This window comes from Buceros rhinoceros, unplaced genomic scaffold, assembly GCF_000710305.1.
Source record: "Buceros rhinoceros silvestris isolate BGI_N320 unplaced genomic scaffold, ASM71030v1 scaffold28338, whole genome shotgun sequence".
In the NCBI taxonomy this organism is placed as follows: Eukaryota; Metazoa; Chordata; class Aves; order Bucerotiformes; family Bucerotidae; genus Buceros; species Buceros rhinoceros.
This window is the reverse complement of record NW_010429029.1, coordinates 7206-33585: the sequence shown is the minus strand read 5'-3', so window position 1 is coordinate 33585 and position 26380 is coordinate 7206. Positions and strand designations below refer to the sequence as shown.

Genomic DNA, 26380 nt, shown 5'->3' with positions numbered 1-26380 from the left:
ACTCTCCATGCCAGACAGGGCAGCCTGGGCCGCGGTTCACCAAGATGTAGTGCCGCTTTGCACAACAGATTACCACCAGTCTCCAGTCCCGCCCGTTCCCAGCAGTCTTCCCTCCGACACAGCGTTGCAGACGTAGGGCTTTGCTGATGGAATTGCCAGTATCCATGGAGTCTTAACGCTGAGATTGCCCACGTGCAGTGACAGGGGCGCAGAGCAATTCCTCTTTCACTTTTAAATGCCATCCTGTATGTGGGAGGAATTGATGTTTGTTTGTGTTTTGGTTTTTAGTGACGAAAAAAGTCTCAAGTCAAACCTTTGTCAGTCTGTGTTTTACCTGTGCCCTAATCCAAGGTCTTCACACCTTCTCTCCTGCTGCTGCTCACCAACCTTTCTGGAAGTCTGAGAGTTCTTGCCTGATTATTCTCTTTGCTGGCTTTTATTGCTTGGCTGCAGTATCCTGCAGCAACACACTCTGCAAAGTCCCAGCTACAAGACTCAGTGGTGCTGGGAGGGTTCCTGTTTTTCTGGCAGCTGTGTGTAGCACATGTACCTGCCCTGGTGCCATCTCACATCCTCCTCTGCCAGCTCCCCATGCTGAAAGCGGCTTCCTCTCCTGCTGCGGGTATGGGCCAGGCAGGGCTCAGGTGACAAGAAGCATGTGATGGCACTCCAGAAAGGGACCAGAACACAGACGTGCAACTTCAAACCTGTCTTGTTTACGCAGCTCTGTGCCCAAGAATGTGGATGCCTGCAGCACTGGGATGGGAAGGTCTCAGAGTGGGCGCTGTGTTCAGGTCCTTTTTGTTAATTGGAGAAATTAAGGTGAGGACCATCTCTCTCAGGATTGATACCTGAGATAGATCAGACTCCCTAAAATTGGCCAGAACTGTAACCACGAATGGAGTCATCAGGTTGGAGTGACTCTTTTAAAAACTAAGTAAAGTGTGATAGGGAAGGGATTAAATGAGTGGGTTCAGACAAATGCCCCGAGTTCTGGAGATGTATGGCGAATTTCCGATTATACTGCTATCTTGAGAAATATATACAAGGCCTCCACTTTAGGCCGGTTGCCTATGATAAAAACATGAAAGAGGAATTGTAAGTCTTGCAAAACAAGATATACTGACCAGAAAGAATTCAGTTTTCAAAATAACCTAATTTTCATAGAGGTATAAAGATGAATCCTAGCTTTTCCGAATGAAGCCGAAATAGCTCCATCCCATTTTCCTTTGCTGTTTCCCTTAGCATAACAATAAGGTTGCTCTGGTACATCTCAAGAATAGAAAGGAAATGTGACTTCATGTGGCACACAGCCTGCTCATAAAATGCATGACCTCCTCAGAAGGCCAGAGAATCTTGTGCTTTGACTGGGAGTTTTACACAGCCAAGCCTGTTGGGGGCAAGCAGAATATTCAGTGCAGAGAAACAGATATTAGTTTGATGCTAAGAATGAGAAACAAAGCATCAAGGAAGCCAGGATTTAGCATGTTTGGTTATTGCTGTGTGGTGGGTATGCTCTTCTCACTGTTGCCATCAGTTATGTAGTGTGTGTATATATATGTGTATATATATGTAGTATATATATATATATACAGGTGATGTGTTTTTCACGATGCAGTAAGGCTCGTTTTCTGCCTCTAACAGCAGGGAAGGGAAAGCTCAGGTTCTTAGAGGATAAAGACAAGACTCAGGATTTTTTAGTGGGTTTAAATAGACTGGTTTCAGGGCTACTAGACACGACTGAGTCTCTGAAGAACTAGGTTAAATTTTTATGGTTGGTGCAACCTTCCAGTCATTAGGCAAGTTACTGTCCCCTTGCTGTCCCTTTTGGAAGGTTGAAGGATGCTTGCTGCTTCCTCTGCTCCTTGTGCCTGTAAGGTCTATCAGACACCAGTTTCTCTGTGTCCAGCACAGCAGGGCTGTGTGTTTACAGATGGGTCCTCAAGGTGTTCAGGTAATTATTTGTAGTAGTTGTATAAGTAAAGTATGGGGAGAAGAGATGGGAAGAACTCCTAGGCAAAGTGAGTTTTGGAGAGAACAGCTTAAAACCTAGCTGGGAGTCTGAAATGGTGTGTGAAAGAAGTTTGGATTTTAGACTTCCTAAATAAATTCCCATGGGTTATTTTTAAGCAGAGAGGAGCAGTCAGTTCTGCATGACCATGCTGTGGACATGCACCCACACTCCCCTAATTAGCTGGGGACATCATCATCCCAGTTTCCTGGTGCAAGACTAACTAGTGAAATTTTTCAGCTTGAGTTTTTGTGTGCGTATGTGTATTCTTTTGCTTGGGAAAATGGAGAGTGAGTCAATGGAAGAGATGTTGCTTCTTTATTAGGACCTGTGACACCTATTTATCCAATGAATTAAAATAACATTTTGGTTATAGCTCAAAGTCCGAGTGATCATTTAAGAATGCAGCTCGTTAGATGCAAGAGTGCCCTGCTTCTCCCACTCTCAGTGAATAAGGCATCTTCCGTGCCGCTTGCTCACTACCAGATTTAGCAAAGATTTTACGTTACTTTTTACAGACAGCTGCTTAATTGAAGGACCCTTCATTCTAATTAGTGAAGGGAAGCTGGTACTTAGGTGGAAGTGCAGTGTGAAGCCCAGCTGCAGCTTTGGCATCTGGGTTTTTTACCCCTTGGACAGTGGGGTTGTAAATCCCTGCTCATGTGGAAGATTGCTGATAGTCCTTCTCCCCTTTCCTTTTACACAGGAGCAAGTGAGAACCAGGAGACGGGGGTGTTTTGATTTGTTTGGGGTTTTTTTAAGTGTGTTTGGGCATCTGTTCCTTGTTTGTAAAGAGATCGAGACTAAGGACCCGTGCTGTAAGAGGGAGTTTTGTTGCCTGTACTCTTGGTCCTAGTCGGACAGTGGCTTCTCTCTCACTAAATCTTGACCTCTTGGGACGTAGGTCTGCTGGCCCTCAATCTCAGGCTTAAACTATTTACTTGTACATGCAGAAAACAATTTTTGCTGTAACAGGAAGTGCTATTGCGCTGTTGAGGGAGTCCTGCTGTCTGCCAGCTTGGAAGTGCTGCCTTCGTTAGCATCTACATGGGAGCTGGACTTTGAAACAGCCACAAGCATCCTACCTTTCCCCTTAAAGGGCACTGAGCATGCTGAGCTGAAATGTTACTATTTCACTTGTACAGTACGTTAAACAATAACAAAATAATTAACATTTTCAACAGCAAGGAATGTGCGTGCATTTCCATTTCCCTCATGGAATAAAGGTTAGACTGCCTTGCCTCAAAATGTTGCCAGATTTTTCCTTATAGGCCAAGATCTGAAGAGGAAAGTTTCAGCCCAGAAAGAACATTTTGGATGAAATCAGCAAGTCAAAGCATAAGCCTTGTGATGCAGAGACCTATATTCTGTATTTGCTGCTGCTATATGTGGTAGAGAGCTGGCAATTCAACATCTGACATTAGACTCTTATCTTCTGCGGTAGGTTCCTAATCCTGGGGCTTACCTTTAGGGGTACAGGTGAGTTGCAGTGTTAATTCCCTTGATATTTGGGAGAATTGGATCAGGGTTTCTAACAGGAAGATTTTAAACAAATGCAGGCAAATGGCAGAAATAGACTGTACAGCGTGTGTACTGGTGGCAAGCTGTCATCTCACTGTTGGCTGGGATGGAGAAGAGATGCTGCAGGAGATGGGGAAAAGCCCGTGCACCTGAGTGCTGCCTCTCCAGCCAGCCCATGTGGCTGCTCCGACAGGTCTGTAAGTAGGAAGAGTGTAGCGATCACTGAGTTGTGTGGCAGAGTTAAAGCAGAACTGGTTGAGCAAAGGCCGTTCCATCTGCCTTTGTCAGACTGCTTGGAAAGCAGCGCACTGAGCTGGGCTCTCCAGTGCTGAATCTGTAACAGGTACAGCTCATGTAGAAGAAGGAAAAAGGTAAATACTTTGTTTTGAATACACGCCACTGCCCAAGAATTCAACTTTTGAAATGTAGTATCAAGATTTTTAGCTTTATTTTTCAACTAGGGGATCATCATAATCTCTGACTAGGCTAAACAGTTGTGACTTGGTTACTAAAATGTTTGGAAGCCGTAACACAGCCCTGTGAAACATCCAGTGCTTCACTTCTTTAGGTGTACTAAGAGTAGAGGCAAGCATTGGGTGCTTTTCATGTGGGAGAATGCAAAACAGCATCAGGTAGTGAGGTTTTACCTGATCCTTTGGAGGAAGAGTCTGATCACCTTCGGGCTTGGAGTGGGGATCTCCAGCACAGACCAGGTGAGACATACCAGTGGGAAAGATTTTACTCTTGCTCTTTCCACTGCATGGGTGCAGTGCCCCACTGCCTGTAAGACTTCTTGTGATGTCCTGCTGTGGAAATTCTCAGCTGCTTCTGCTCGCATGGGCCTTCACGTTTTTCCTTCCATGCCCAGGGGATCAACCTCACTTTAAATTTGGTTGGATTGCCTGAGCACATCACTCCCTGAGTCCTCCAAAGGAAGACTTTTCAACTCCTTTTCAAGTAGAGGCTTGTAGTAGGCTGTGGGGATGGTAGTTCTAGTTGCCAACACTTAAATCTTTTTTGATTGATATCGTCCCTTGGATGTCGCAAGCTGGGTCTCCAGCACCAACTCAGAGCAAGGTGCAGAGGGTGGACGCTGGTGTGAGAGAGGCCAGGTGGATCACAGGTTTGGTTCTGCAGGGGCACAGGCAGCAGGCAATAGACGTTTAGTTAGGAAGCATCCACAAAACATGTACTCCACGGACTGCAGGCTGCGACAGTGCTGCACTGAAGTACTAAGGTAAAAGTGCAAGAGTCAGAGCTATTTCTTCTGCCATGGAAGAGGAGCAGAGCAGATCAAGAGCTTTTTTGCCTTGCCTGATTCCTTTAATAGCAGGGAATTTGGCAAGGGATCATAGGGTTTGCTTGCAGCTATGCCTCACCATCCGGTTGTCGCTCTCTCTGTTTCCCACTGGCTGTACTCCTTTGCGCTCGCTGCCGTGCAGCTGAGTTACTTCCTCGTTATCTTGGGTTCTCCATATCTAGGCTTTGGTTTTGCTATTGGAGAGTGGCCAGGAGCTGCTGAGCTGTTGCTGTCAAACCTGCAATAAGGTTTCTGTGTCAGCAAGGTATTCCACAAAACATGCTTGAGGTGGTGGCATTTGCTGTCACTTAGCTTTCCAGCTTGGTTTGTTCTTTGCTGACTTGCACAGCCTTTAGTTCCCTTGTACTGTGGCTCTGTATCCTGACGGACCTTCTCATCGCTGAGGGAGTTCAGGAGCCCGGCACTCGGGAGGTGAGACAAGGGCTGTTCTCATTTCTTTAATGCTGGCAGAGAGCGTGAAGACCCACCACGTCCTACATGTGGCTGCCCACCGGACCCCGTTACCTCTTGTCTCCAGAACTGCACCCACCCTGTGCATGGAGACTTGTCCTTGAACAAAATGGAGTGTGATCAGAGCTGGTGACTTTCTAATATAGCTACTGCTCTGCAGTGCTGGTGAGGGGAACGAGAGACCAGGCTGTGCTGGGAACAGGGGGCCTCTGTGCGTGGTGTTGGAGGGGTGGCTGAACCTGCCAGGCCAGCACACGTAATTTTAATTACGTTGCACTGTGCCACAGAAGGACTGAGGCCTCAGGATGGCAGCTGCAATGAGACATGGCAGAACCGCACTGGCAAAAGCCACACGGTAGAGCTCAATAGCATTCCTCTGATGGAGGCTTTGAGGCAAAATAACTTTCCATGCCTTGAGAATTGTATCATCTCACTGATAGATGAGATCTGTACTCATCTGGTAGATGAGTGTCTCACTGCTAGACTGATCCTCATCTAGAGGTCATTTAGGGCATCAGGGGTATCTCAGACCCCAAACAGCAAAAGCATTGGAGAAGGACATGGTGTTACCTGCTGTCAAAGACAGAGTTCATCCACTGTACCCTTGGAGTTACATGGAGATGAATTTGCCCAGTGAAGCTGAGGGGCTTTGAAGACCCTGGAATTTATAACTGTTAATGTGTCCTGATAATCCTCCCTGCACAGGTAAAGGAGCTGGGTGAGGGTGCTGCGATACGCAGTCTGCAATGTTCATTTGTACAAATGGGCAGGAGGGGCGGAGGACAGGACCTTGGATTATTGTTCTGTTGGAGAGCGCGGCACAGGCTGGTCTTCTGGAGAGGGAGAGAATTATGGCTGCAGAAATTGCTAAGAAATTTAAAAAATCGCAACAGGATAAGCTGTTATTTTAAGTGTGTGTAATGGAGGGAGCAGTGAAAGCTCAGGCAAGGAAGTGAGGGATGTGAAAGCATAAGAGACGAGCAGTGTGTACCAGGGCCTCGGGGCTTTCTCCTCACCCTGCCTGTTCAACGTGATTGCTGGCTGTAGAGGACATGCTGCCTGCTCTTGCCCTGCTGGGACAAAGCAGAAAGTTTGTCAGCTGGTCCAAGCGAGCTGGGCGTGAAGGTGCCAACAACCTTCTTCCAGCGTTGTTGCTCCATCTGTACCTTAGAAGCAGCCCCATCTCCACTTGGACATGAGGTCTCTCTGCTGGAGCCAGGTGATAGTTTCCTTCTCAAAGTAGGAAAGCAATCCCCAAGTTAGGCATGGGTTGGACAGGGGACAGCACAGTCCCTCGGCACTACCTCTTGACCCATCACAGGCAGTATTCAAGCATCACTCTCGATTTGCTCATCTGACCTCAGATGTGATGACTCTGTTCTGGGCAAAGACCTTTGTAGTGTTCACAGCTTTCGGACATTAGGTCTTCATCCTGCTGTGAACGCGTTGGTGCTCGGCTCCTTTCATAGTGCTGCCACTGGTCAAATGTAGAGTTGTGGGATTAAGCTTCAGTTCTAGAAATTGGCCAGATTCAGGTAAATACAACCTTGCACCGTTTTCTCTGGGCTTCATTTTCTCATGGCTTTCTGTAAAGCTGAGATGATGCTGGCGGTGGAATAAATACTATTTTAGTGTATTCAGAGTCCAAACAAGAAAATAAACAGCGTTGTGACCAGAGGTTGCATTCCAGATCTACAGAATAGAGAAAGGGCCACTGCTGACTGGCTTTATGGGTCATACGATTTTAAAAACAGAATAAAAAAGGGAATTTTATAACTCATAAAAAGTAGCTGATACTGAGGTGCGTGTATGGGGAACAGAGGCTCTAGACAATTTTCCTTCTGTACATAAAATCAAAAAATAATATGTTTGAAAATATTCTGTGTGGATATGTCTATCATGTTTAATCATAAGTGTTTATGACAGTGAGATCCTATCTCTTCTCTTGGGCATCTCCTGTACTTCAAGAAACTCAACCCATTTAAAAAAGCAACATAATCTCTGGGACTCACTGTACAGCAAATTGTATAAGTAGATGGAAACAAAGAGTTGGATTTTTAGATGAGAAATGATTGCAACGTTAGTACAAATATATTTTAAAACAACATGTCCTTTAGTCTCCAGCCTTTGTCAAGCGGCACACGAGGCAGCTGGGCAGGGGGTCAGCTCCATGAGGAGGTGCAATCTGACCCGAGGACTCTCATGCTGCTTTTCAGGTGCTTATGCCGAGAGTTGTCTCAAGCCCCATGAACATCGGTTCTGATGCAGCCCCTGGTCATGCAGGAATGGTCCTATGTCTTCCCACAATGTCCTGAGTGGCACATCACGGACCAGGCGCAGCACAGCAGCGTTGCTGACCTGTGGCCTCAGGTAAGAGCTGGGTCTGGGAGCCTTTCTTGTGGCAGCTTTTTGCAGTGGTTGCAAATGTCTGAGGAGCAAATCAGGGCCTTTGTTCCTGGTGGCAGGGAAAGCAGCATCCCATTAACTTTCGCTTAATGAGAGCATTAGCTGTCCTCAAGCATTTTGCCTGCAAAGTGTTTCCCAAAGCAGAGCAAGAGAAACAACCTGCAGAGCTGGATTTCAAGCTTCCTTCAAAATTAGGAGCAAGAGGTCATGTTGACAGCTGTTGTATATTTGGTTTCCATCCTGGAAACTTTAAAGAATGACACCTTCTGCTGAAAATGTAGGTTTCTAGCCTTGCTGGTTGTAGAGAAGAGCTCGGAAATAAGCTCGTAGTGAATGCTGTGTCCAACCTCTTTCTATTCAAGTTATCTTGAGGAATGAAGAGTGGATGCCCATACTGTTGGTTTCCCTTCTCCAAGGATCTTTGAGCCATCAGGCCAGGTTCCTCACCGAAGCTGGGCAGACAAGTGTAGGTCTCTGGGATCCCTGGGTAAATGGCAGGGCATAGTGGAGGAGTACAGAAACACGCGCTGGTGACTGACTGCGAAACTGCCTGTGCTCTGCACTGAGCCGTCACAAGCTGGTTTAGCACCTTGTCCTGCGTCACACAGGGTGGCACGGCTGGGAAAATACCCCCGTGTCTTTGCTAGAGCGTAACTTCCCTTTTGCTGCCTGTAGCTGTTGGCCCCAGAGTCCCTCTCACCTGACTGATGGATGGTTCCAAAGTTTTCCTTGAGTGCTGGCAATGCTGTTCCCAGGACAAATGATGTCCCTGGCTCTGCCTTTTCCCTTTTCATTGTGTTTCAAAAATGAAGAGCAAAGGCTGAGCCTGGGGCTCTTCTCTGTTGTGGCGTGCCATCAGCCTGGACCTTTCCTGCCCCAGAGAGTAGAGGTCTGCAGGAGGAAGGCAAAGCTGTCTCTGAAGTGGCTCCGGCATGGAAGGATGAGGCTTGTGATTGTGTCAGGCTCTTGGTAACTGAGTCAGGGCTTATTGGCTCTGGGGTGTCTGTTAGTAGCTGCTGTCAGGTCAGCACATGGATGCTTAATGAACAGCCCAGCAGATGAATTGAGAACGGAGAAAGGTAGAACAAGACGAGCAGGTAAATGCCCTCCTGAGCTGTCTGAGCAGTCTAAGCCTCTACAAGAGGATCAGAGCCCTATGGGAGTTGTGTGGGGAGGGGAGCTGGGGCAGGATGCCCTGTGGGACCCACCACTGCTGAGCTGCAAGTCAACGCACAGGGAGTGTGCAAACACCCTCGGCTCAGGTCGTATCCACCACAGTCCCTGCCTGACCCTGGCATTCTGCTGTGTGGGCATCAGTGTGCTGGGTGCCATGCACTGGCTGGCTGGTGGCTCCTGCAATGCTGATGACAACCCACCTCATTCAAAGGGTCTGCTGTGTCATCCTCATCAGTGTATGTGTTGCCACCCAGCAGACAGCCTTCCTCTCTTGTCCTTGCTTGTCCTGAAAGCTGATGGCAGGCTACAGACTACCTATCCTTAGTTATGCCGTGGCCTTGCTGAAGTACCCTATGCCAGTCCAGGAGCTGGTCCTGCATCTGTTGGTTCTGGGAGGTGGTGGGGAGAGGAGGCTGGCCCTGCTGGTCCCAGAGGGAGAGACAGCAGCGGTCAGATGTGCAGGCAAGGAAGGAGGGATAGAGGGAGCTTTTCATTCCCTCCCTGTAGGTGGAGGAGAGCATGGAAACAATGCTGGGCAGCAGGACTGTGGGGGGCACAAGGAGCCAGCCCAAAGCCTTTTGGCAAAAACAAGCTATTTGCACCCAGTCTGGGCAGGCAGGAACATCTGTGCTGGCACCCATCACTGGGCTGGGGTGTGTTGGGGGCAAGGAGTGTTTCTTTGGCTTTTTGGGTGTTGGGGCTCAAAAACCTAACTATTTACCTTAAGGGCAGACAGAACTTGCTGGGTCCATTCCCTGGGTAAATCTTTTCCCTGGCAAATGCCCCTGGCCATCCTGCATGTGCCCAAGCATCTAAGGGCAAGGTCTCTGCTGGTCATCATCCCAGCCCACCATCAACTTTGCCATGCCCTTGCAAGAAAGGGTTCTTCCCCAGTGTCTCTCTGCACACAGCCAACTTCCTGCAAGGGGCTTTCCCACACCGGGATGCCCTGCAGCAGGCAGATTTCTGCCCCCTTTGTTCTTTTCAGGCAGCCATGATGGCACCACCAGGGTTAAGGCAGGTTGGAGGCTGCTGGAATGCCACCAGACAAAGCTGGGATTGAGGCTGGCTGCGAGGCACTGCCGCCTCCCTGCAGATTCCTGGGGAGTCAGAGCTCAGGGTGGTCCCACTCTGCTAAGCACACGTGGCTTGCCTTCTTCCCTGCTGGGTGCTGCCTGGTGGCACCCGGAGGGATGGAAGGTGATGCCCGCTCCTCCAGCAAATCTGAGCGACCCTGTGGTGGATCGGTGGCTAAGCACAGGTAGATGCGTTTGCCAGAGCCTGTGTGAGTGTTCTGCGCCTGAAAATAAAGCTGTTCAAGGGTGGAGGGGAAGTGTGGATACAGGCTGCCACTGCTGGGGCTCTGGGGAGGTTATGCTTAGGGGATGCTCAGAGGGAAAGCACTGCCTTTTCCCTCTGCTCACTTGCACGCGTTTTGTCCTAAGGAAGTAGGTGTTCAACACCTGCCCCCTGCTTGGCTGCTGTCACTGACTCATCTGCTGGGCATGATCTGTGAGTTGCAGGCTTGGTGGGCTCTTAACTTCTTAAATAAGGCTGGGAGGACCGTTTTGTCTGCTGAGCTGTGCTGCAGTCACACTTGCACCCAGGTAGAGCGGATCCCTTCCTTTGGATATCCCTGGGATGGAGAAGCGTTCCTTGGCAGCACTGTGGGGATAACCTGCTTCAGCGTCATGAGGATGTGCACATGCAGAGTATTGATTTTTCTATGTGCAATCTGCAGTTTTAGCTTGAGTAGTTTATTATTCATAGCCCCAAGATTCCTGTGAACTCTGTGGGTGATGGCTTTCTGTGGGGTTTTTTTTGACGCTCCTGGAGTGGCAGGGTGGAGAGGCAGAGACCAGCCTAGCATTAGATTTTTGAGATAAACCAAACTTAGCACTGAGACTTAGTGATCATTTGATTTCTCTCTGAGAACTGGCACAGAGGGGGTAATGTTTTAGCTATGTGGCCATAGCTGGTTGTCTGGTGGTTTCCTCCCCGTGTTGTTCTTCCTGTCTTGGTTGCTTCTGTCCCCCGGATGCCTCCAGGAGCCCTTGGACAGGACAAATGACAAGTATCTGCACATTCGCCTTGGAAGAGCTTCTGCTTTCCCCCAGAGGTGGCTGCCCTTCTCTGACAGAGGGTTGCCTGTTGTACGTGCTGTTTAGAAAGTGCTAATGCAGCTGATTATGGCTGATTAATCACCTGAAGATAATTGTCACAAATGAGCTCTACTAGAAAAGTAGCACGAGATTGAAATGCCATTTCCCCAGCAAAGCACGTCAATGTCTCACCAATGGAAATCCAATGTGTCTGCGTGTTTTGCGCAATAAACTACATTTTTCAGGGAGGAAATCCGCTCTCACTGAGTCCTGTGTGAGGTGCTTCTAGTCCTGGTGGTGTGTGTTGCTGTCATGAAATGCAACAATGTCTTTGCTGCCATTATGAGCAGGAGCATGATATAGCGCTAAGGGCTTAGGAGAGGAATTCTTCCCCTATCCACTGAGGATTTGTTGTCCAGGGATCAGCACCTGATTTTCCAGGCTGAGTGGCGTGGTGCACGTGGTTCCTTCATGTGACTGGGTTAGGATTTGCTGTCACCTGTTCCACAACCTCTCAGAGCGTCCTTCCCACTACTGCTCGTTCTGGAGGAGAAGCAACATCTCAGATTTGCTGTGCAGGCGAGCAATATCCTTGTGCTTCTGTAGACTCAGGTGACAGCTCCCAGTATTGAGAATGGCATAAAGGAGGTTGACAGGTACCCTTTAGTCCCTAGGATCAATAGGATCCACGGTGCTCATCTCTTCTTGAAGCACATCAGCCCTGTATGACATGGAAAGAAATCTCCATTAGCCCTGCAAGGACTGTGACACACAAGGGCCAGCTCTGATTTAATGCCCAGCAGTGAGATAAGTTCATTGCCATATACCTGATGAATGCAGAGCTCCTGTAGAACAGGAGATCTGCTGTAAGCCCTTCCTTCAGCTTTGCTCTTAGCATTGCTGGAGTTGCTACTGCATCCTTCTGCCAGTCTCAGCCACAAGCTTCCCTGGAGCTGCTGTCAGACCCCCCGGGAGCAGGGCAGCATCCTTGTGAGTTGAAATGCCAGGCAGGGTCAGGACAAAGGGTGGTAGGTGTCCACAGGAAATTGCCGTAAGCATTGCGCAGTGATCTCTGGATGCAGCATGGTTCTGTTTCTGTCCAGGTTGAAGCCTCGCAGGATGGTGCAGGACCTTCTTGTGTAAACCCCTGGGCTCCAAGTGGTGCCACTGGGCCCCAGGTCCCTCTGGAGATGAATCTTTGCTGGAACGAGATCAAAAAGAAATCCCACAGCCTTCGGTAAGTGTCCTGACTGGAGCAACCTCTGGGGCTGGCCTCGCCTTCCAGCCTTGCCTGCTGCATGTGCTTGTCAGGTTTTTAAACTTGCTTGTTTGATGAGCTCACATGTATGCATGGTGACCCTGGTTCAGTTTCCCCTCTTGCCCACAGACCTTGGAGACTTTCTCCCTATGCTAAAAAGCATCCCTTCCATTTCTACCCATCCTGTCTTCCTCTCCCTCCCCTCCTTTACTCCTGCCTGCTTTCTGCTGCTTTCTCCCACCTTTGCTGCTGTTGTCCTTGCGGCTCGTCTCTTTTCGTCCCACAGCCTTGCCACCACCTCCTCTGTGCTTGTCCCTTCACTGGGAACCCTCTCCACCACACAGTGGGAAACACACCTTCCAAACTGTCAGAGGTTTCAGCTCCACAGCCAGCATGACGGAGAGCTTAACTGGGGCATGTTAATTGTCTCCTGCCTTAATGCAAGGCTCCTGGAAGCTGCCCAGTCATGCAAATGCTGAGCCAAGCCCCCACTGCTGTGCTAGCCAGAGCACAGCCCCAACCCACAGGCAGAGCAACTCTGACTCTGCTCTGAGCTCCGGAGTGATGAATAGCCTCAGTTTCATATTCCAAGTGCCTCCACGAATCACCCCACTTTAGTGGTGCAGTGTCTATGATGGCTGAGGGTCGTGCACAGTCCATGCTAAGGTTAGTCACTGGTGAGGTCCTGTGGGTGCCCAGGGATCACCACCCCACCTGCAGTGCTGTGTCTCCCTTCCCTGGGGAAACCTGCTCCTCTCCTGTCTGTCTGACCACCATCCTGCTGTCCTTGCTCTCCTGCCAGGGCTCGGCTGGAGGCCTTTTCTGACCACAGTGGGAAGCTGCAGGTGCCTCTCCAGGAGATCATAGACTGGCTTGGGCAGAAGGATGAGGAACTCTCAGCACAGCTGCCCCTGCAGGGTGATGTCCTCCTGGTGCAGCAGGAAAAAGAGACACATGTGGTATGTTCCCTCACACCTCCCCTGCTGCCATTCACTGCTAAGGTGAGCTGCAGGTGGGCAGCCCTACCTGGGACCCCGCCTTGTGTCACTGCATGCCCACAGCCTATGAGTGCACCAGTCCTCGCTAGTCTCCATCTCTGCTTCCCGTGGAAAGGCAGAGCCCAAATCCCATAGCAAATACACATGGCATGCAACAGGTGGAGACAATCTGGTTTTAGACAATAAATCTGCAATACATCCTCAAGTCATCAGCAAGTGCTGCAGCTGGTGGTGGGGCCCATCACTTCTTTCCTAGTTTCCTCCTTATGTCCTACCTCTGCAACAGAGGGAATTGCCTCTGCTTGGTCTCTGCTTTTGGGATCCTGGGGCCCGAGCAGGACAGTTGGTCTAAAGGTGACCCGGTGGTCAGGACATGAAAAATTCCTGCAGTAGCACATATGACCATGATATCTGAAACTGGGGTAAACCCAGACAGATCAGAGTTTCCTGCTTCCCTGACGAGAGCATTTCCTTCTCACTCTGGCTGTTGGGCTTTTGAAAACAAAACTAAACTGTTGCTTATTGTTGCTATCCCTCGTTCTGGCTGACACGGGCCACTTCCCTGGCACACAAATAGCTGATCTGCAGACAGCAGCAGCGGGAGCTGCATTTGGAGTGGTGGGGAGAACATCCTAAACCAGCCTGCTTCTGAAGTCTGCCCCAGCAGATGTGCTGCTTTGGGGCATCTTGGTGGTCCCCTCCTTGCTCCTCCAGCAGCTGGACTTGTTGCTGAACAGCTACTGGAAGGACTGTTTGCGTGACCATGCTCTTGTTGCATGAGTGAGGAGTGTTTCCAAGCAGTGCCTGTGAAAGCATCATCAATAAAGCAGTTCCTCTTGCACAGCCCTGGCTCAACACACCCTTCTGGGCTCTCTGTTGTGCATCCCCACTCCAGCAAAGCTGCAGTGCAGACCTCTGCAGGAGCCACCTTCTTGCAGGTGGTCATTCCTTCCCTGAACTGCAAAAATATCTCTCTGTTAATTTCTCTTTGTATCTGCAATGAGGTTTGTGCTCTGGAGCGAATGAATCACTGCAGCCCTTGGCCAGGGGAAGCAGGGGCATGATTCTCCAGCTCAGCGTGCTGTCTCATCTCTGTGCTCTGCTTTCCAGGCTTTCATGGAAGAAGTGAAGTCTCGGGGACCATACATTTACTCTGTCCTGGAGTCAGCACAGGCTTTCCTTTCCCAGCATCCATTTGAAGAATTAGAAGATCCGACTTCAGAAAGCAAAGGTCTGTGGATCTCCCCCTTCCTTGTTCTCCCATGGCACAGCTCCTCCTGGGCTGGACCAGAGAGGATGGAGTGGAGGTGGTGTGGCATGTCAGTTCTCTGCCTTATATCATCATACGCCAGGCCGTTTCCAACTCTTTGGCCAAAAGTTAGACCAGTGCAGAGAGCTGCTCCTGTCCTCGGCAAGGGCAGAGACTGCTGAATGCAGCCCATGGTGGTACCCATCTCACGAGACAGTGTCAGATGTGCTGGGATGTAGTGTTCTACAGTGTAGCAGACGGCTTCTGCCTCTGAAGAGAGAGAGAGCAGACAGAGGTCTGTGGGGATGCTGGATGCCTAGGGGAGGTGGTGCAGAGATGGATGCTATTATCACCTGGTTTCCCTCCCTCTTCCTGGTTTCCCTCCCTCTTCCCAGTTTCCCCTGGGTTTTTAAATTTTCCTTTTCCCTACTGTCCCTCAATCTCTTGCCTATTCTCCTTTGGGCTGGGCTCTCATTTTTGCTCTCCACTCCTCTTCTTCTTTGCCTTCATAGATGTGTCTCCCCGGCACCGTATCCAAAACATCAGCCGCTTTGTCTGGAAGCAGGCAAACGTGGCCAGTGAGCTGTGGGAGAAGCTCACAGCCCGGTGTGTGGACCAGCACCGTCACATTGAACGGACACTGGAGCAGCTGCTAGAGATTAAAGGGGCCATGGAGGAGCTCAGTACGACACTGGACCAGGCTGAAAGTGCGCGCGAAACCTGGGAACCCATTGGGGACCTCTTCATTGACTCCTTGCCAGAGCACATCCAGTCAACCAAGGTACTTCAGGCTCCGAGAAGCTTCAACCTTGGCACCAGAGGTGACGATATGCTACTTCTCAGGAGAGCAGCACTCAGTCCAATGCAGCCTCATTACTTGGGGTCTCAGAGGCCAGGTCCTCCCTCCAACAGCCCCTTAACTTTGTGAGGGTGGATTTGTCCCTCAGTGTCCTAAGCAACTGGCTGTGCTGAGCACCTTGCCATGGCACAGACCTTTACACAGGAACAATGGCTCAGCATAGATGAGCCATTGTCCACATTCCACTTCTCAGGAGATTTGAGTAATCTCCAGCGTGGCTGGTTTGTTTTGTGGCTTTTTTTCCCAGCTAAGGTAGCCTGTGGGAGAGTTAGTCAGCAGTGTCTTGCCACCCACTAGCCTACCCTAGCTTGTAGCAGAGGAATGAGATCCAAGTCCTGACCACTTGCCTGCTTCTTTTCCTTCTTCTCCTCTCCTGTGCCTGTTCCCCTGGGGCATGGGACTCCAGCTGTTCAAAGAGGAGCTCTCCCCCATGAAGGATGGAGTGAAAGTGGTCAATGATCTTGCCCACCAACTTGCCATCTCAGATGTCCACCTATCTATGGAGAACTCTCGTACCCTGGAGCAGATCAACACACGCTGGAAGCAGCTGCAGGTGGGAAGGAGTCAGTACCAAACACTGCAAATGGATGCTGGGGAAGTGCTGTCACTGCTGAGCTTCAAGGATGATAAAGAAAGGCTTGGCATAGCAGGGATAGTATAGCTGGTGTTGCTAGAGGAGAAGAGCATCTGTTCAGTGTGAAGAAAGTGGCTGGTAAATCTGTAAAGCTCTTGAGCAGGAGAAGGCAATGGGAGGAACAAAGGATGCAGTCTGAGGAGAATCAGGATCTGGTGGGGTAGTTAATACCAGCAGTGACTTTGACAGTGAAAATATTTGTACAGGTGAGGTGGAGATGTGGCCTGTGCTGCCTCAGCCTATGGGAGGAGGTGTAGAGGACTGAGTAGACTGGGGAATGCAAATGCCAAGACAGGCAAGAAAGGGCATGTCTGAGCCCATACACAAGCCTTCCTGAATGAAGCTTCAGTCTGAAATGCCTGATGGGCTGCCACTGAATTCTTCTGTCCCATTCTCCAGGCCTCCATAAACGAACGCCTGAAGCAGCTCCAGGATGCCCACCGAGACTTCGGACCAGGCTCCCAGCACTTCCTCTCCTGTACGTGAGGGGGGTTCTCCTGGCTTCCTGCTGTAAGGCTACCTCTGCAGAGTGGCTTAACATGGGCTGTGGCACAGGAGAATGGGGTGCAGAGTCCTGTTGCTGATCCCAGAGTCATGTACACAGCTAGAAAAGGCCAGTGCCTAGTGCACGGGAAACAGAGCAGGCGGCGTCTCCCAAAGTTTGTGTTGTGCTGCCTCACCTTGTGGGACCAAGGGTGGATCATGAATATGGTTCCCCTTCAGAGCATAGAGCTGTGACACTTGCAGCAGCAGCTCCCAAGTGATGCTGGGACTGTGCCAGCCTCAGGAACTGGGGGGGCAAGACAACAGATGGCAGAAAAAGGCAGTTTCCCAAATCCCATGTTAATCATTTTGAGCCAAAAATGTGCATGTTAAGTAGGTTTTCATTCACGTGATGAGGCAGGGGGATGCTGTTCTTACAGAACCGAGCTGCTGCTGGCTGACCTGCCAAAGGATGGACAGCAGGTTGTGCTCCAGAGCTTGTGATCTGTCCTTGGAAATGCTGAGCCCTGCGGGGTCTCCAGCTGTCAATGGGGTTTGTTGGCTCATGTTTCTCTGCAGACCATGTATTCCTATCTGAAAGAAAGAGTGACTTTTTCAGTTGCTGGAATTGATAAGCTGACTGTGACAAGGGAAAATAGCTGAAGGTCATAAAAGGGCTTTTATCCTCTAGATAACAAACATGAGGTGACAGGCAGCTGGTATGGGATGCATCCTCATCTTCTTGAGGTACTGCAGTTGACTCACAGAGCATGAGTAATGGGAACAGCAAATGCTGTGGGAGCCCAAGCCTGGCCATGTGTGTGCCCAAATCCCAGCTGCTATGAGCCCTCTCCTCTGGTGACCACAGCGTTGCCTTGCACATCATCAAAAGCATCAGTAAGGGTCTCAAGGGTCCCTTCCTGTGTTCTTAGCTCAGCCAGATTTGGAGCCTCTATCTCAGGAGAGGCAAGACTCCTCTGACAAGACCAGCTGCTTATAGGCAGTATCTGCTTACCCGCTCCAACACCCTCAGTTGGTGATTTGGGAAGGCACAGCCTCCTTGGAGGCACCCACCTGCTGGCACAGTAGCACTGGGCTCTCATCAGAAACAGCATCAGCCTAAAGGAGCATTTGCAGTTGATCAGACATCTGTGTCTCTCTCCTTGCAGCCTCTGTCCAGGTCCCTTGGGAGCGAGCTATTTCCCCCAACAAAGTGCCGTACTACATCAAGTGAGTGTGCTCCCAGCTGCAGCTGGTGGTCTTCTCTAGCCCCGAGGGAACGGGAACTGGGGAGCAGTGAACAGGCTCATCTGAGCACTGACCTCCAGCAAAGTGTGTTGCCTCCAACCTGGCAGAGCCAGGCCTTCTCTGCCTGCTGAGATGCCCCAGATGAGGGGGAATGCTGGCTGGAAGGAGAGGGGAGAGTAGCCACAAGTTGGGGCATCCTCCCATGGGCCATCCCCCATGCTGCTGTGGCTGGGGAGTGTGCTCGTTGGGATGCAGCAGCCCCAGCATCTGCAGGCACTGGGAGGCTCTACCCAAGGGCTGGCTGAGTCCTTTTTTGAAACTCATGGCAGCTGCTTAATTTCCAGCTTGACTTTTGGTTTCTATTTTCCTTCCAGCCACCAGGCCCAGACAACATGCTGGGACCACCCGAAGATGACAGAGCTGTACCAGACACTGGGTAAGGAGACTGTCATAAAACCATTTGAGTAGCATCTGCGTTTTTGCAGCGTGGGGCGCTGTGTGAGATCCTGCCAGCCCACCTGCTCCCCTCTGTGGCACACAGCCCGGCTAAGCAGTGTGGTGTCACCCTTGCCAGGCTCTGCCCCTCCTTCTCCCACACACACTCTGCTTCTGTTGGTGGGGCTGGTGTCTGGGAGCTGCAACGGCTGCTTCCTACCCTGGAGATAAGGATGTTGAGCTGCGGTTTCATTCTTCTTTTCCATGTTGTTGCAGCGGACTTGAACAACATCAAGTTCTCAGCATATCGGACGGCTATGAAACTACGACGGGTGCAAAAAGCACTGCGATGTGAGTGCGAGAAGAGTTTCCCTCCTGCTGGGTCTCCCTCGATAGAGGCATTAAGCTAACAGAAGCTTTTATCAGCATATCAAAGGCAGGAGCCCGCCAGAGGACAGGTAGCTGAGGCAGAAGCTGCTAAGAAGATGAGCCTGTGTCTGGAAACTGAGACCAGGTGTCTGTGTCAGCACCTTTCTTTGCAAGCTTAGAGTGAAAATGTCTCGAGGGCAGGTGTCAGTCAAAGGGATTTGAGAACAAAGGGGTCCAGCTCGCAGTTACAGAGCTGTGGGATCAGGCAGGGGCTCACCTAGGAGTTCAAAGAGCCCGGAGAAGCTGTGGATATAACCAAGAGCAGAAAATAGCCTTGCTGGCAGGGACAGAGAGGATTCAGGGAGCCAATAAACCCGACTTCTGCACTGTTAAAACGAGGTTCAATAACTGGGTGAATATGATGCAATAACAGTTCAACACAGTGCGTGGCTCTCCAAGAGGCAGCTGCCCCTTGGAAACTGTTGAGCAGTTTCTGGGGGAATTGGTGAGCAGGCGGATGGGAATCTGATAGACGAGGCATCCTCAGCTGCTGGAGAGCTTCTGGCAAGGCTCCTAAGCCTCTATCAAAATTAAACAGCGTCAGGATGAGGGAAAACCACCTCCTGAATTAATTGTTCCCGATGGGGAGGAGATACAGCCAGACAGACCCTTGATATCTTGTGAAAGCCCTGGAAGAAGGCAGTGAGTGAGAGGCGTTTTGGTACTTGGCAGAGTTGAACCCTGGCTGCAGAGTAGTTTCATGACACTGGTGACTAGGTTGTCCCATACCCAGGGACATTCAGGGCTGATGTAGTGCAAATGAGGGAAAGCAGCAGTTAGCTTTTGCCACTGCAAAGATGTCTATGCAGCAGCAGCCGTAGAAACACCAGACACGGTGAGGGGAAGGGCAGAGAGAAAAGCAGAGTCCTTCCACGTGCTGCTTGTCCATCTGTGGTTGCCCATCTCTTGCATCTCACATGCTGCACTGGCGCCTTCTTGCCAGCTCAGAAATGATGTGGAAGAATGTAAGTGCTGCTTGTTCAGGTCGTACTTGAGAAGGGCAAGGAGGCTGCCCAGGCAGCTTCTCCATGATGAGAGTTTTTGTTGGAATGAGTAGCCATGTAGGAAAGAGGCGGTGTGGGACACGTCAGAGCCGCATGCAGTTGTGGGCAGTGTGGATGCAAGGCTGAGCAATTCACTGCAGTGTGAATTGAGGGTCACCGGTGCCACTGTCAGCAGCATTGACAGGGGAAGGGAGGACTTTTCCACAGAGTGAAGTCACAGTGTGTAAATGGCACATGGTCTCCCAGGCACTGAGAACATTAAATGGTTTCAGAAATGGAAAGGCTTTCAGGAAAGGAAGATTAACTGCTCAACATGGTAGCACGTACAACCTGTGACCACAGAGACCTGAAAGCAGGGTAGTCAGGGTAGCTCATGCTGTCCTAGCCCTGTTTTAGGTTTATGCCTTGACACCCACTGCTGGTCGGAGCTGGAGCCAGCACTGCTCCACCTCTGGGCAACTGCTCATGGTGTCCATGTGGCTCTGTGCCCCCTCACCTCCCCATCCAGCCCTGCAGGGACCTAGCACATGCAGCGGCTGGCTCTGCTCAGTGCCTTTCATGGGTACCGTTTTCTTGGCCGTGACTGGCCACAGCAACAGGAAAGGAAGGTCACACAGAAAGGTGGCTGAAGTTGAACTGTAGGTGGAGAAGTGGATGTTTTTGGAGGGGTTTACGGGTGGGAGAGCAATTCTGGGAGCTATGCCCGTCCTGCCAGCACCTTCCCTACAACGGAGGGGCTGAGACTGACCCAGGGCAGAGCAGGGCTGCTTCTTCCTCCTCTTGGTTCTCACCTCTCCTATTTTCCTCTCTGCCTCTGATCCCTCTGTCTGTTCTTTCTGTGCAGTGGACATGGTGACCCTGGCCACGGCCTTGGAAATCTTCAGTGAGCATAACCTGCAGCCCAGCGACCGGGCAATGGATGTGGTGGAGGTCATCCACTGCCTGACCGCCCTCTATGAGAGGCTGGAGGAGGAGCGGGGCATCCTGGTGAATGTGCCACTCTGTGTGGACATGAGCCTCAACTGGCTGCTGAATGTCTTCGACAGGTACCCGTCTTTTGACATGCCCCTGAGCTATGGGGTCTCCATGCTTGGAAGGAAACCTCTGAACTGCTCTTCCAGCTGGCAGCGCTGCAAAAAGGCCCTGGCCACTAGCAAGGGGGTGCCTGGTGTGGGCTTGCCTTGCTGACACCTCTGTGTTAAAAAACAAAACCCAAACCACCTCCAAAGCATTTGCAAACCTGTGCAATGTCTCACCTTGCAGTGGCCGCAGCGGGAAGATGAGGGCTCTCTCCTTCAAGACGGGCATTGCATGTCTGTGTGGGACAGAGGTCAAGGAGAAGTTTCAGTGTGAGTCCCCCTTCTCCCTCCCCCAAGGCCTGGTGTGGAGTAACCTGGGGAAAGTGGGAGTGCCTTTGTTCCCTGGCTTAGCCCTTCTTTGCCCAGAAAGAGCACAGAAAAAGCTTTCCTGCAGTGACTGATCTTCTTGCATCACCATCTCTCCCTCGCTCCCTCCCCAGGCCTATGCCGCCCAATTTAGGCGGCGTTTCTGCAGACTGGCTGGTGCTGCTGGTGATCTTGCTTGCATGGTACTGTAAGGAACAGCGCAGAGAAGGCAAACAGGCAACAGTTATCCAGCGTGTCCCAGAAGAAAAAAACCTGGGGGTGCATGGCTGGGGAGGAGATTTTAGACAAGCTGAAGGAAGCCCCTTTCCTCACTGCATTTTAATCATGGTACTTTTTGCCATGGGATACTGCAGAGGGTTAGCACAGGAAGCACCAAGGGGTTAAGCAGAGGGATTGGGCAGATTGGCCAGCTGTGGGTGTTCAAGAAGTGATGTATGTAACCTCTGTCTTCATCCTGGGAGCTAGAAGGGAGTACAGCCAAAGGTTTTTTAACCATAGCTCAGTTTTTCCCTCTTATTTGAGCTCCCTGCAGAGACAGGAATTTGGGCTCCTGGTCTGACCTACACACCACTCCCCCACGCCTGCATCCTGCCGGGTGTGTTGGGCATCACCTGTGTCTCTAACAGGGCTATGTGTCTGTCCTGCTGGCAGATCTCTTCAGCCAAGTGGCGAATGCTGGGGGACTGTGTGACCAGCGGCACCTCGGTGTCCTGCTCCATGAGGCCATCCAGGTCCCACGCCAGCTGGGGGAGGTGGCAGCGTTTGGGGGCAGCAATGTGGAGCCCAGCATCCGTAGCTGCTTCCGCTTTGTGAGTAGGGTGCCATGGCTTGTGCCATCTCCTCTGCAGCAGCTATGCTGGGGAGAGGCTCCTGGAAGTGGTGAGGAGCTTGCACCCCATCACAGCTGGGTCCCAACTCTGAGCAGCCCCTTCCTCTCCCCTCGCCAGAGCAACGGGAAGCCCGCAATCGAGGTGACCCAGTTCCTGGAGTGGGCCAACCTGGAGCCGCAGTCCATGGTGTGGCTGGCCGTGCTGCACCGCGTGACCATGGCTGAGCAGGTGAAGCACCAGACCAAGTGCTCTGTCTGCCGGCAGTGCCCCATCAAAGGCTTCAGGTAGGGGTTGTGATATGGGACCTTAGCCCCCAAAGGAAGTGCGTGGTGTCCTGCAGGAGGGACCTGAATTTGCGTGGGGGGAACCTAGAGCCCTGCAGCAACAGCGTTTCACGCAGGTCAAACCAGGTGCCAGCAGAGGGGAAGCAGCAGGATGCTCTTCTGGAGACTTTAGCCATCAGCGCTCTGGGTTCAATGGGGTGTGAGAGCAACACAGATCACCTCTGTCCCCTGCTTGGGCTTGGGCTCCAAAATGATGTGTTTTTCCTGACTTTGTCTGTGCCCGCTTCTCTCTCCAGGTATCGGAGCCTGAAGCAGTTCAATGTGGATATCTGCCAAACTTGCTTCCTCACGGGGCGAGCCAGCAAAGGCAACAAGCTGCACTACCCCATCATGGAGTACTACACCCCGGTATGGGGCTGGACTGGGAGGGTCTTGGCTCACATCAGGTCCCCAGCGGAGACAGCAACCTTTTAATGTTTAGGCTGGTATAGCCCCAGAAGTGGATTCCTTGTATTTTTTTGTTTCTCTCTGTGTGCTGGAGGTTGCCTGTGTCCCTGCTGTTCTGGGGCTCATGCATGGCCCCCACTGATGCCCAGCTTGGCTTGTGCCAGGCCCCATGACAGACTGACAGAGCTTTCGTGTGCCTCCTTGCTTCCTCAGTTGTGTCTGCCTCTTCCTCCATGGAGCTCATGCCCAGCCTGTAGGAACTTCTTTCCTGCAGATGTTGATCTGTAGTCCCACACTTTCATTAAGCAGCATCTTCATAATGTTTGTGTCTCTGCAGACCACATCCAGTGAGAACATGAGAGACTTTGCCACAACACTGAAGAACAAGTTTCGGTCCAAGCAGTACTTCAGCAAGCACCCGCAGAGAGGTTACCTGCCCGTCCAGTCCGTACTCGAGGCTGACTTCTCAGAGACGTGAGTTGGCTGCGCCCCAGGCTGTGTCTTTTGACCTTACCTGATACATGAGCTTCACAGACAGAAGCAGCATCTCTGCTGTGAGACAGGACTCTCATGGGAGGGCTGAAGGGGGCACTTGCTCTGGGGGTGATACAGCACCCAGTTCTTGGAGAAGCTGAGATTTCAGTCTCCTTCTCCAGCCTGTCCCCAGCTCTTCTCAGCTGAGGTGAGACCAGGGCAGTCTCTCCAAGCCCTAGCTTTTGAGTGCCAAGCCTTGGTGACCAGTGTGCGTCTCTTCCAGACCAGCCGCCTCCCCAATGTTACCGCATGCCGACACCCACTCCCGGATTGAGCACTTTGCCAGCAGGTATTACCACTGGGCACTGCCGTCACGCTGGGGCACAGAGCATGATTCTGATGGGTGTGGAGGGGTGTCCAGGTTAGATACATGGTGAGCTCCTGCTGCCTGCAGCCCCCTACATGCTTCCCAGTATAGTGCCTGGCAGGCAGAGACTGGCTGCAGTGGCTTAGACTGTGGTTCTGTTAGGAAGAGGCAGCTGCAGGGTCAGGCAAACCTGCCTGTGCTACTTTTGCTTCTGCCTGAGACACAGCTGGTGCCACGTAAGCTAGCAGCAAACGCCATGCATTTGACAGCATGTGTCTTGGTGGTGAAGCAGTCTCCATGTACCTTCCTGCTCTTCCCCGTATAAGCTGCCAGTTGGATTCTCAGCAGGCAGATCCCTCAATATCTTGCTCTGCCTGTGCGCTCACCAGTGCTGCTTGCACTCTCTCCATTGCTGCTGCCTTATGGTTTGTAATGCTTCTGCCCTCACGACAGGTCCAGGCAGAGAGGGGACCCAACGGAGCACAGGGAGCCTGTAGCTCAGGCCCTAGGCTGGAGCTGGAATACTTTCACCCCTTTCCTTTGCTTGTGAGAGGAGGCTGACCCAGCTGCATGGCAGCAGCCCTTTATTCCAGAGACTGTCACCCCAGAGCAGCACTGTCTTTTGTTTTCTAAGACGACAACACTCTCTAGAGCCTGTAAAGAGGGACAGACTGGTGCAGGCCAGCTGGGAGACCCTGCCAGAGAGGGGTCTTGTAGAGGCTGTCATAAATAGGGTGCTTTGAGCAGATATTCGGGGTGTCTCTGACCATATCTCAACCTGCTTCTCTTTTCTCCAGGCTTGCAGAGATGGAAAGCCAGAACTGTTCTTTCTTCAGTGACAGCTTGTCTCCTGACGACAGCCTGTGAGTTCTCTCTCCTTTGTCTCCTCCTCCCCTCCTGCTGAGTCAGAGCTCCCGTGGCTCCATCACTGCCTAGCCAGGACACAGAAATGCTTTCCTTCCCAGCTCCTTTGTGTATGAGGCTCTTGGGCACCCCTAGCTACTCAGGGGTGCTGAGCCACTTCTGAGCTCTAGACCTGGAGCGGCCAGAAAGCACTCTTACATTAAACCACCTTCCTCTAGGCTGTCCTTCCCCAAGGGCACACAAATTCTGTGAGACTGATGTTCTTCACTAAGATCTTTCCTCACATGCTGCAACAGGGATGAGGACCAGTACCTGCTGCGCCATTCCAGCCCCATCACTGACAGAGAGTCTGCGAGCAGCCAGCAGGTTCCAGGAAGCCTCAACATGGATGACAAGGGAGAGCTAGAGCGAATCCTGGCCCACTTAGAGGATGAAAACAGGTAGGGACATGGGCAGCTCTGAAAGTGGAGTTTATAGCATAAGGGGGAGGGGCTGGAGAAGCCTGTCAGAGCTCAGAGTGGAGTTAGGGGATAGCTGCTGAGGCTGGAGGATCAGAGGAGCAGAGTGGGCTTTTCTCTGCTGAGCCCCAAAACCTTTGTGGGAGCACTTGGTGAGGGTGTGGTCTCCAAGAAAGTAAGACTCTTCCCCAGAGCCCGTTCCCCTCCTGACCCCAAAACTGGTTGAAGCAAGCCCAGGGCACTGATGCATCTCTTGTCCCTGCGCTTCTCACTAACAGTGATGGTGCTGCTCTGGACTGCATGAGGAGAGGCTCTAGGCAGGGCAGATCAGCTTAGGAGGAGGTAATGCTTTCCCTGCCCTCAGTCTCAGCCTCTTAGGAAGCAGTAGCTTGTCTTTTTGTAAACCTCCTCAGTGGGTTAGAGCTGCAGGCAGGCCACCCTGCCCTGCAGGGACAAAGTCCAGGAGCGTACTGGACCTCAAGCTTCACATCTGGCAAAGCCTCCAGGGGTGTTTTGTCTCTGAGTCATGGGCCATTCCCAGAGCACAGCCGTCAGGTGTTTACAGCAGTCTCTAGAAAGGAGAGCGGTGATGCTGACTGAGGCTATGTGGCAGGATCCTCCAGGGAGAGCTGAGACGTTTGAAATGGCAGCATGATGAGGCGGTGGAGTCTCCAACCTTGGCTACAGGCTCCCCTGAATCAACGCAAGATCCATGTAACAATGAGCTCCTGGCAGAAGCACGAATCCTCCGGCAGCACAAGAGCCGCCTGGAGACCCGCATGCAGATCCTAGAGGATCACAACAAGCAGCTGGAGTCCCAGCTGCACCGTCTGAGGGAGCTGCTGCTGCAGGTACTCTCAGAGCAAGGATCTGGGGAAGGCTGTCCTTGGGGTGGGCTTTGCTGTGATGGAGCTGGGGCAGTGGCAGATGGTCAGAAGGGGCGGGGGAGGACAAGGACAGAGGGTCGTGACAACGCCCCTTCTCTCTTCAGCCTCCAGCAGAGTCAGATGGCAACTGTTCAGCAGTTTCTTCCTTGGTTTCATCTCTGCATCAGTCTGAAGGCAGCCAGGCAAAGGAGAAAGAGCACAACACCCCTGACACTGAAGCTGCAGGTGAGGACTGGAGTTGGGTTGAGCTCTTGGCCCTGCTCCCTTGGTTCAATGATGGCACAGCTACCTGTGCCCTGCCATCCCCAAGAGATGCTGGCTGGTGAGGCAGATGCCCAGAGAGCCTGCTCCACCTCCCCCTGCCCTCTTTCCTGCTGCAGATGAGGTGGAAGCCAAAACCCAGGAAGTCAGCATGTGCCTGGAAGATATCATGGAGAAGCTGCGGAGCGCCTTCCCCAGTTCTCGAGGTACTCGAGTGAAATCCCCCTCTCTGGCCTCTTACTGCTCCCTCAGATGAGGTTTTCCTCATGGAGCCCTGCCCCAATCCCAGCTGCCTGCGATGCCTGATCCCCTGCAGCACCTACAGCCATGAGCTATGCTGCCACGGCGCTGCTGACACCGGTTTGTGGCCTGGGGACAGAGAGGATAAGGAGGAGGTTTCACGCATGAAAAGAGAGGTGATCAGAACTGCCAAGAGTACAGACCTGCTAGATCCCCTCAGATGAGCTGTAAGGCAGCCTCCTGTCCTGCTTGGGACCCTGCAACCCATGGTGTTCCCC

At 51.6% G+C, this 26380-nt stretch overlaps 1 protein-coding gene across 2 annotated transcripts; it reads left to right on the top strand.

Annotated features, from left to right (window-relative positions):
• The first annotated feature begins 7565 nt into the window (after positions 1-7565).
• Positions 7566-26152, top strand: DRP2 (dystrophin related protein 2). 2 transcript variants are annotated; one of them, XM_010142506.1, is made up of 22 exons: positions 7566-7673; positions 12091-12224; positions 13048-13204; positions 14354-14474; positions 15005-15273; positions 15758-15904; positions 16385-16463; positions 17638-17698; positions 18091-18152; positions 18428-18502; positions 20429-20630; positions 20848-20933; positions 21642-21799; positions 21938-22104; positions 22401-22512; positions 22889-23025; positions 23309-23374; positions 24190-24255; positions 24553-24696; positions 25328-25565; positions 25706-25826; positions 25982-26152. In XM_010142506.1, the coding sequence occupies exons 1-22, from the start codon at positions 7566-7568 to the stop codon at positions 26116-26118; spliced, it is 2847 nt and encodes a 948-aa protein (XP_010140808.1). In that variant the 3' UTR covers positions 26119-26152. The 2 variants fall into 2 exon arrangements, with proteins under 2 accessions (XP_010140808.1, XP_010140809.1); XM_010142507.1 differs by lacking the exon at positions 7566-7673 and having other exon boundaries at positions 12082-12224.
• Positions 26153-26380: the final 228 nt, after the last annotated feature.

What these genes read in the sequence shown, in the direction of transcription:
- DRP2 (XM_010142506.1), top strand. Translation starts at nt 7,566, where the DNA reads ATGCAGCCCCTGGTCATGCAGGAATGGTCCTATGTCTTCCCACAATGT. An exon ending in AAGAAATCCCACAGCCTTCG is followed by an intron (nt 12,225 to 13,047) that starts GTAAGTGTCCTG and finishes CTCTCCTGCCAG; the next exon opens with GGCTCGGCTGGAGGCCTTTT. An exon ending in TCCGACTTCAGAAAGCAAAG is followed by an intron (nt 14,475 to 15,004) that starts GTCTGTGGATCT and finishes TTGCCTTCATAG; the next exon opens with ATGTGTCTCCCCGGCACCGT.